General features: G+C 49.6%; 1 protein-coding gene across 1 annotated transcript; it reads right to left on the bottom strand.

Annotated features, from left to right (window-relative positions):
- Positions 1-2192: 2192 nt before the first annotated feature.
- Positions 2193-4301, bottom strand: LOC119290660 (formin-like protein 3). Its single transcript, XM_037569292.1, has 2 exons — positions 3419-4301; positions 2193-3172 (listed from the first exon to the last, which is right to left on the bottom strand). The coding sequence occupies exons 1-2, from the start codon at positions 4254-4256 to the stop codon at positions 2766-2768; spliced, it is 1245 nt and encodes a 414-aa protein (XP_037425189.1). The 5' UTR covers positions 4257-4301; the 3' UTR covers positions 2193-2765.
- Between the last annotated feature and the right edge of the window lie 5571 nt (positions 4302-9872).

Genomic DNA, 9872 nt, shown 5'->3' with positions numbered 1-9872 from the left:
CCCTAGTTCATCTCTTGTGCTCATTCTTTGTATCAAAACCTCAGATTGGTACAAGTGGGTGACTAGTAGTGTTGATTACATCTTGTAGTTGATGCTAGCAGGTTATTTGGTGGAAGATTATATGTTCAGATCTATTATGCTATTCAATACCCCTCTGATCTTGAGCATGAATATGTTTTGTGAGTAGTTACTTTTGTTCTTGAGGACATGAGAGATGTCTTGTAATAAATAATCATGTGAATTTGATATTCGTTCGATATTTTGATGATATGTATGTTGTGATTCCCTTAGTGGTGTTATCTGAATGTCGACTACATGACACTTCACCATCTTTGGGCCTAAGAGAATGCATTGTGGAGTAGTTATTAGATGATGGGTTGCTAGAGTGACAGAAGCTTAAACCCTAGTTTATGTGCTATTCCGTAAGGGGCTGATTTGGATCCATATGTTTAATGTTATGGTTAGATTTTATCTTAATTATTCTTTCGTAGTTGTGGATGCTTGCAAGAGGGGTTAATCATAAGCGGGAGGCTTGTTCAACTAAGAACAACACCCAAGCACCGGTCCACTCACATATCAAATTATAAAAGTAGCGAACACGAATCAAACCAACATGATGAAAGTGACTAGATGAAATTTCCGGGTGTCCTAAAAAACGCTTTGCTTATTATAAGAGACCGTTCCGGCCTGTCCTTAAAAAGTATTGGGCTACCTTGCTGCACCTATTGTTACTATTGCTACTTATTATTTATTACAAATTATCTTGCTATCAAACTACCTGTTACCGATAATTTCAGTGCTTGCAGAAATTACCTTGCCGAAAATCGCTTGTCATTTTCTTCTGCTCCTTGTTGGGTTCGACACTCTTACTTGTCGAAATGACTACGATTGATCTCCTATGCTTGTGGGTCATCAATGGGCGGCATGTGAGGGCGGTGCGCACAATATGCCTCCTAGCCATGTGGGGGATGTGGAAACACCGGAACACCATCGTCTTTGACGGAGTACCACCTTGCCTTCTGGAGGTTCTACGGCGGATTGCACGTGAATGCACACAAACTCCAATGATGTTGCCATATGCGGAGTTCTTTGACGGAGTACTATGAATCCGCCGGTCTGAAAACTCCAAACTGAGAAGTGCTAAGGGGAGGAAGCACACTAATGCGCCGCCAAAGAAAGAGATGGAACCGTTTCGCTTCTATGTCCACATCTTCCCCTCTGTTAGTGGCTGGCAAGTGATATCATCCCTTGCTACTATTGTCAATGCCAGGTTTGCCGTCCGACTCCTAGCCATAATGATGGCTCAAAGTGAGCGTTCGGAGTGAGCGATTCGGATTTTTGGATGGAGAAAATATCATCTGCAAGAAAAGGATAGAGATCAAAGAAAGGTGGTTTATAACAGTCGAGTCCTACATTTAGTGTTCGGACCGGCTCTCTTTAAACGTTGCTGCTCTGTCTACAAGAGGATAAAGATGACCACCTTGGCGGGATGGAGGACGAGCAAGATGACGAGTAGTATTTTTGATTTTTTTTTCCAGTGGAATGATAAAGGCGGCGACCTAGGCGGGATAGAAGACGAGCAAGAAGACACTACTACAGTATTTTAGAAAAGTTTCCAGGTGACGAAAATTAATTAGCCGGTATTAATCAGTATATCCAGAACAACAAGAATGAGACATATGCAGGGCTCGGAAAACTCCAAACTGAGAAGTGCTAAGGGGAGGAAGCACACTAATGCGCCGCCAAAGAAAGAGATGGAACCGTTTCGCTTCTATGTCCACATCTTCCCCTCTGTTAGTGGCTGGCAAGTGATATCATCCCTTGCTACTATTGTCAATGCCAGGTTTGCCGTCCGACTCCTAGCCATAATGATGGTTCAAAGTGAGCGTTCGGAGTGAGCGATTCGGATTTTTGGATGGAGAAAATATCATCTGCAAGAAAAGGATAGAGATCAAAGAAAGGTGGTTTATAACAGTCGAGTCCTACATTTAGTGTTCGGACCGGCTCTCTTTAAACGTTGCTGCTCTGTCTACAAGAGGATAAAGATGACCACCTTGGCGGGATGGAGGACGAGCAAGATGACGAGTAGTATTTTTGATTTTTTTTCCAGTGGAATGATAAAGGCGGCGACCTAGGCGGGATAGAAGACGAGCAAGAAGACACTACTACAGTATTTTAGAAAAGTTTCCAGGTGACGAAAATTAATTAGCCGGTATTAATCAGTATATCCAGAACAACAAGAATGACGGAAATGGGCACAGCGGTCCACATAAACTCTCGTAAATCCAAAAAAAAAAAAAAAACTGTACTACTACTCGTACTACACCACTAAATGATGAGTCCTACTCGTACATGTAAATTTCCATGGAGCTGGACACGCATCCTTCTCTATCTCGTATGCAAGCTTAACTCAACGCCTTGTGTTGGTGTCCTTGTGGGCGCAACGCAAGGCTGCGCGTGGAGCCGACCTCATGATCGCAAAGCAGAGTCAGTCTCACTGTGCTCACTTCATCACCTCCCACATTCTAAAGCGACGCGTCACTTTATTGCCCTCACCTACAACGGCGCCACAGCGTATCCGATCTTTCAATACCACCACCACCAACATCATGGGGTCGTCAGTCACCGACATCCATCCCTTGGACTACGTACGTGCGTTCGTGGCTTGCTCCACTCGCACTTCACTTGAGCCCGGCCAGCTCCTCAGATTAATACACGTACGTACGTACGCACGCATGAAGCCAGAACAGAGCACGCGAGATCGGTCAGAAACAGAGCCTCTTCCGGCACATGGCACCGCCGTGGTCGTGCCCGCGGCCAAACTGGCCGAACGGCGCCTGCGCTTCCCGCTCGGAGTGCCCGAGCAGCTCCGTCACGAGGTCCAAGACCAGTTCCTGCAGGATGGCGCGCTCCAGCGCGGCGCCGACGAGGCCGGCCTCCCACCGCTCCTCGCTGGCGCCCTGCCCCCACACCTCCCCCATGCTCTCCACCATCGCCCGGCTCCGCTCTGCGCCCTGCAGGCCCCACCGCCGCCGATGCTGCCAGCCGTTCGCCTCGGCTGCCGACGGCGTCCACCGCGGTATCCCCTCGACGGCCGCCACCGTCGCCGGGTGGTGGTACATGGCCATGGCGTGCAGCTCGTTGCAGTATTGCTTGATCTTGCAGTAGTCCCCTGCATGAACGAGACGAGAAACCACACGTGTTACCGTGAAGCCTGCTGCATATTTTTCACGACAGAAGATACTGACAACTGACAATTTTGATGTGGCACGTAAACCCCTAAACTTAAGCTTAATTAATCTGGAGAAACTAACACGGTGCAGATCATCAGAGTACTATAAAATGCGTGCACGTATACGTGAATTATATGGAGAACTGTGTATTTGAGCGACAGAGAATCAGAGATACCACCACGTACCGGAGAAAACAAGTGTTCGGGAGGGCTTCACGATCTTGGATCGTACTATGAGCGCGTCGTTACCGCAACGGGAAATCTCGGGCTTGCTGTCTGCATCGAGATGTGTGCATGGAGACGACCGCTTCCTGCATGGAAATCTCGGTGAGGTGATGGCGTCCAGCACCGAGTCCGGGCTGGGATACTGCGCCCCGACCCGCGGCGACGAGCCGTCCATCCACTTGGCGCCCTTGCCTTCCCCTGCCGGAGCCGGCGAGACATCGGACGCAGCGGCCGACCGCAGCTCGGCAGCCCGTACGGCCGCGATGATCCGCCGCAGTGTCTGGAGGTCGTCGTCGCATTTCTCCAGTGCGCCCAGCAGCTTGCGCCGCTTCTCCGCGGCCATCTCTGGTGGCGGGGGAGGAGGAGGGCGGGTCGGCAGCGGTCGTGGCCGCGGGGTCGTGGCGGGAGAAGCCGGCGCAGACCCCTCCAGGCCCATTAGGCGCGCGACGATGGCTGGCGGCGGCGGCCTGGGGCTGTCACAGCTGGCTCGGCGGTACTCCAGAGCGATCGTCGGGCTCCGAGGTGCTTCGCATGAACGCCGCCGCCGGACAGCTGCCGGCGTCTGCGGCTTCCCTGGGGCCTGCGTTGGTGACTTGGACGCTTCCGGCTTCTTCATGGGCGGCGGAGACGGCGGCGGTAGGGAGGCCTCGGGCGTGGCGTTCTTGGCGGTGAGGCGCTTCCGGTGGCGATGGTACGGGGAGAGCAGGCGGAGGAGGCCGGCCATGCACCCCACGCTCCGCCGGGGCGTCGTGGCGGCCGTGGACGAGGCCCGGCGTTGGGCGGACTCCGTTGGCTGCATCGCGTCTTGAGTCTTGACTCGTGAATGTGGAAGTTGAGAGAGGTAGCTGCACTAGACCCGCGTGCTGTGTTAGCGTGGGTGGCATTATAATTGGTGAAGAGGACGCGCGCAATGACTGCGTCACCCCCGGTGTCCACAGCCTCGGCCCTAATAATACCGAGGGTATTTTAGGTAACTTCTCAGCTTGCGCTTTGTTAGAAGAGACGGGACAAAAGCTGGAGGACGTACACGAGCTAAACTGCACTCTGCAGCAGTGGAAGCCTAGCCTAGCTAGCTGAGCCACCTTGCTCGGGAGCAGGCGGCAGCATGCAGCTGCTGCGCTGCAGCAAGCAGTGAGTAATTAACCTGACATTAATTTGAACGGCAGGCAAGTACGGTGTGTCACAGAGTGGAGTAGAACTAGCTAAAGCCGGGCAGTCATGAGTAATTAACCATCACAGAGTGGATTAACGAATAATAGTCTGAATGATCATGCATACATCTCGAGGCGGAACGGGAACCTGGCAATGATAATTTCCTGAGCAGGATTTTGGTCGGTGAATTTTGGGGCCAGTGGTGCTCTGCTGGGCAAACACATCACATGGTAAAAAGGGAGAATATCGAGTTTTCCAGCATCATGATGAGACATGAGCTCTGCAATTGTTTTTTTTTTCTTCATTGCTTTAGCTTCAAGTTTACACCTCCGGCCTGTAAATATACTAAAGTCTCAAGATACGACCCAGTGCCCGCCGGCCTCTATGGGTCAAAACCTAAAACTTCCACAGGACGCGTGCTACAAAAAACAATGGCTTTGGAAGCGTAAGAAATATCAAGTTTACGGTATCCACTCTCCTCTAGGACATGCATGCGTAGTAAGACTACCCACAATAAAAATAATATAGATGATAACATCACACATATTTAAACAAAAAAGATGATGTGACAAGTAACTAATCCTGGCGGTCAGTCCGGTTGCTGGTAGCGCGGGGACGCAGCCGCGCTCTCCCCTGTTTGTGGCCTGCCAGCCACCCCTGCTCGCCGCACCAAGCTCATCCTCCCCAAGGCCAAGACCACCAACAAGGAGAAGAAAGACGCTGGCTAGGGTGGTAGGCTTCAACCTTACCCGCTCCAGTCCGCGTCTCCAAGCCAAGAAGAACAAGATGCCAATTGCAAAGATGACGAAGAAGCTATTGTGCCAGCGCACGAGCGTCGTGGATGAAGGCCAGGAAGTCACAGAAGAAGCCATTGGCAAATTCGTGGCTATGTTTCAAGGGTAGCTCCCTGACATCACGGTGGCGGCTCTCCGGGCGCTGTTCAACCTCGACTACAATTTGGCGCAAGCCGTCGAGGATGCCTTGGTGGCACACGGAGGTGAGACGGGACCGGAGCTGCAGACAACGGCGGGGGACGTGTCCGGCACGGCGGAGTGACTGGAGCGCTTGTAGCCCCTGTAGAAGATGTGCTCTAGTTTTCATGATAGCTATAACCCCTCTATGTATGTGTGTGTACGCCTGTTTGCAATCGTCGAAAGTCGACGTATGCTATCTGCTGCCCTGGCAAGGCTCTTGTGCTAGCTCTATTAGGTTCGTCAAGCTACAATATGTGTGAGCTGAATGTCGAATGTCAGGTTGATGTTTGTTGTGTTCCAACCAACTGCTACTTCACTACTGATGTATCCCAAGTTTCCCATGATAGATCAAAATCTTAGTATCCTAAGATGGAATGTCCGAGGCTTAAATTGCCCTGACCGTCGAGCAACAATCCGAGAAACAATCATCGCTACTCCATGTCACTTGGTCTGCCTGCAGGAGACCAAGCTAGAGCTCGTCGACCCTTTCATCACTTCGTACTTGGGAGGTCAAAGATTGCTTCTCTGGGATGACCATACTGTGGACGTGAAGGATGTTTGCATTGGAGCCTTCTTCCTCTCCTGCAACGTCACGATCAATGCATCCAATAAAACCTTTAAGCTAACAATGGTCTACAGACCAACAAGAAGCAACCTCAAGGATGCTTTCTTCCAGGAGTTGGTTGGCGAGAAACCTCCGCATGGTTCAAAGTGGTTAGTCACTGGTGACTTTAACCAAATATATCGTGCCCGAGACAAGAATAGAGCAAACGTCGACCGGAGCAGACTTGTCCGCTTCCGTAACGCATTGAACACTTGCGAGCTCAAAGAGATACACTCGCAAAATAGAAAATTCACTTGGAGTAATGAACGGAGTGACCCAACCTTAAGCAAGCTTGACTCTTTCTTTTGTAATGAAGATTGGGACTTCGATTTTTGCACTCACCTTCTCCACGCACTCTCGTCATCACAGTCCGATCACTGCCCCTCCTCCTTGCAAATGACAACGACCCAAGGAGATCAAAGTCCTTCCGTTTCGAAAACTTTTGGATCAAAATGCCTGGGTTCAAAGAGGTTGTCCAGGAAGCTTGGAATAAGGATATTAATCACACTGATCCTTACCACATCCTTTTCACAAGTTAAAAGAAACTAGTCAAAACTTGAGGAGATGGAGCAAGACGATCTTTGCGCACTCGAAGGTGCAACTCCACATGGCTCTGGAAGTTATCCTTCGCCTGGATGTGGCTCAAGAACTTCGGCCCCTTAGCACTGACGAGCGAGATCTACGGAAGCGCCTCAAACGGAAGGTGGTTGCCTTGGCCATTATGGAGCGTGCACGGAAGCGACAAAGCTCACGAATTACCAACCTAAAAAATGGAGACGCCAACACTCGTTTTTTCCACCTACGGGTCAATCATAGAATAAGGAAGAACTTAATCCATCGCCTCAAGCATAAAAACGGATGGGTTAGTTCCCATGATCATAAGAAGGCCATCATCCAAGATCATTTCGTGAAGGTCACCAAACGTGGTCTTCTGCGTCACACCATTTTCAACTGGGACAATATCCCGGTCCCTGAGTGCGACCTCACGGATCACGGAGTGGCCTTCACAGAGCAAGAGGTGAAAAAGGCAATTTTTGATCTTCACAGTGACAAAGCACCGGGATCCGATGGCTTTCCTGGGGCCTTCTTCAAGGAGGGTTGGGAAATAATAAAAGATGATATCATGCTCATGGTCAACCACTCCTCCAACTTACGCTCTGAGAATTTGCACTAGATCAACTCGGCGAACATTGCTCTCATTCCAAAGAAGGATGGGGCAGAATCCATCTTGGACTTTCGCCCCATTAGCCTCATTCACGCTTTTGCGAAGATAATTGCCAAGATGATGGCTACCTGGATGGCACCTCATATGCACGACCTTGTCTCAAACGCCCAGAGTGCCTTCATCAAAAAGAGAAGCATCCATGACAACTTCATGTATGTCAGAAACTTGGCGAGAAAACTGCATCGAAAAAACAGCCCGGCTCTTCTATTCAAGCTTGATATCAAGAAGGCGTTTGACTATGTGCGTTGGGACTTTCTCATGGATCTTCTCCAACATCTTCGCTTTCCGGTCAGATTTCGGGATTGGGTTGCCGCTCTACTATCCACCTAGAGAGTGTTGATCAATGGGGTGTTGGGAGACCCCCCCTGAAGCATGGATGTGGCCTTCGACGGGGCGACCCGCTGTCCCCCCTTCTTTTTGTCCTCGCCATCGATCCACTCCATCATCTCCTCAGCAAAGCTACTGCCCAAGGGCACCTCCATCCTCTGTGTGGTACAACCCCAACCGTTCGAGCTTCCCTTTATGCTGATGATGCTGCCATCTTTATCAAATCAATTAAGGAGGATGTTCAATTCCTGGCTGCCACTCTGGCTTCATTTGGAGATGTGATCGGTCTTGTCAACAACCGTGTTAAGATTCTTGTTGCTCCTATTATGTGATGGTATCAATTTGGACGACATCCTCCATGCTTTTCCGGCGGTTCGTTCATCATTTCCGATGCGTTATCTTGGCTTCCTCTGTCTGTTAAGCGTCTCAAGCGAATCCACTTCCAGCATCTTGAAGATAAGATTGCAGGCAAGCTCCCTCGTTGGCAAGGAAGACATGTGGCTGTTGCAGGTCGAACGGTTCTTGTCAAGGTTGCCCTAACGTCCATCGCAATATATCATCTCACTCCCCTTGACGTCCCCGTGGAGGTCCTCCAGAAAATTGATAGCACCCGCCGTGCATATCTTTGGGCAGGCACGGACAAGGTTTTCGGAGGGAAATGCAAGGTAAACTGGGACCTTATTTGTAAACCGAAGAACAAGGGTGGCTTGGGGGTGCTAAATCTGAAGAAATTTGCTAAGGCCCTGAGACATCGATGGTTATGGTTTGAGTGGAAAGATAAGAGCAAGCCATGGATTGGCATGGGAGTGCCGTGTACAGAAGACGACCGCGAGTTCTCTTGCGGCAGCCACCATGGTCACCGTGGGAAATGGAAGGACAACGAGGTTCTGGAATTCATCTTGGCTAGGAGGATTGTGCCCTCATGACATCGCTCCTTGCATCTACAACCTCTCTCGCAAGAAAAATTCCTCAGTTCAACAAGCTATGGCCAACAACCAGTGGATTGTGAATATTGACAGCTCAAATGGCCTCTCCCTGGAACACATCCAACAGTTTGCTAACCTTTGGGACAAGCTAACAACGGTGGCCCTTGATGACGACGTTGAAGACTCGATTATATGGAAGTTCACCAAAGATGGGGTATATTCTGCATCCTCGGCTTACAAGGCTCAGTTTGAAGGCCTCACCGACTCGGACCTTCTCCATTCAGTGTGGACGGTGTGGGCGCCTCCTCGATGCAAGTTTTTTGCTTGGCTTGTTCTTCAAGATAGAATCTGGACTTCAGACTGCTTGAGCCGTCGTGCTTGGCCTAACTGCAGTCTATGTCCTCTTTGCAAGCAAACCCAAGAAACCGCGGCTCATCTGCTTTTCCAATGTCGCTACACCATGCGCATTTGGAATGACGTCCTCCCATGGCTCGGCATGCATCACAACACCACGTCTACTTGGGTGACGAGGGCTTCAGTTAGAGAATGGTGGAATGGAAACCTTCAGCTCCGTCTTGACTCGCCCAAGGCGCTTGCCTCTCTTATGATGCTCATCTCTTGGAAGTTCTGGTCGGAGCGCAATGCTAGAGTCTTCCGCAACTCGGCGGCCCCTTTCATGGTCATCATCAACAAAATCAAGCAGGAGGTGTTACTTTGGGCTATGGCTGGAGCGAAACATTTGGGTGTTGTAGTGCCATGAGAGTAGGCCTTTTATTTGCCGCTTTGCGGTTTCTATCTAAAACTTTCTCCCTTTATCAATGAAATGGCAAGTCTTTTGTCTTGTTTCAAAAAAAAGTGATGTGATAACATAGCTAGTTACTAGTAATATGAGTAACATCACACATATCAAGACAAGATGAGTCTACAACTTAATAAATGAAGTGTTGCATGGCACCACATATATGTTACTCCCCATTGTGGAGGTAGTAACATAGACTAGTACCATACGCATGTTACTACTCTAAGTTACTCCCATTTGGCTAGTCCAAATGACTTCAATCTTATCTTGTTTTAAAAAAATAACAGTTCTACTTCAATTATGTTTTGTTTTATTCATTTAGGGTTTAGTCTAGTGAGAGAATAGAAGGAAAAGTATGCGGCGGCATGGTTAGCATTCAATGACAGTAGCACGACACCTTAGGCTAGT

Source organism: Triticum dicoccoides, chromosome 4B, assembly GCF_002162155.2.
Source record: "Triticum dicoccoides isolate Atlit2015 ecotype Zavitan chromosome 4B, WEW_v2.0, whole genome shotgun sequence".
NCBI lineage: Eukaryota > Viridiplantae > Streptophyta > Magnoliopsida > Poales > Poaceae > Triticum > Triticum dicoccoides.
Note: the sequence above shows the minus strand (reverse complement) of the source record. Positions and strands in the feature narration are given on the sequence as shown.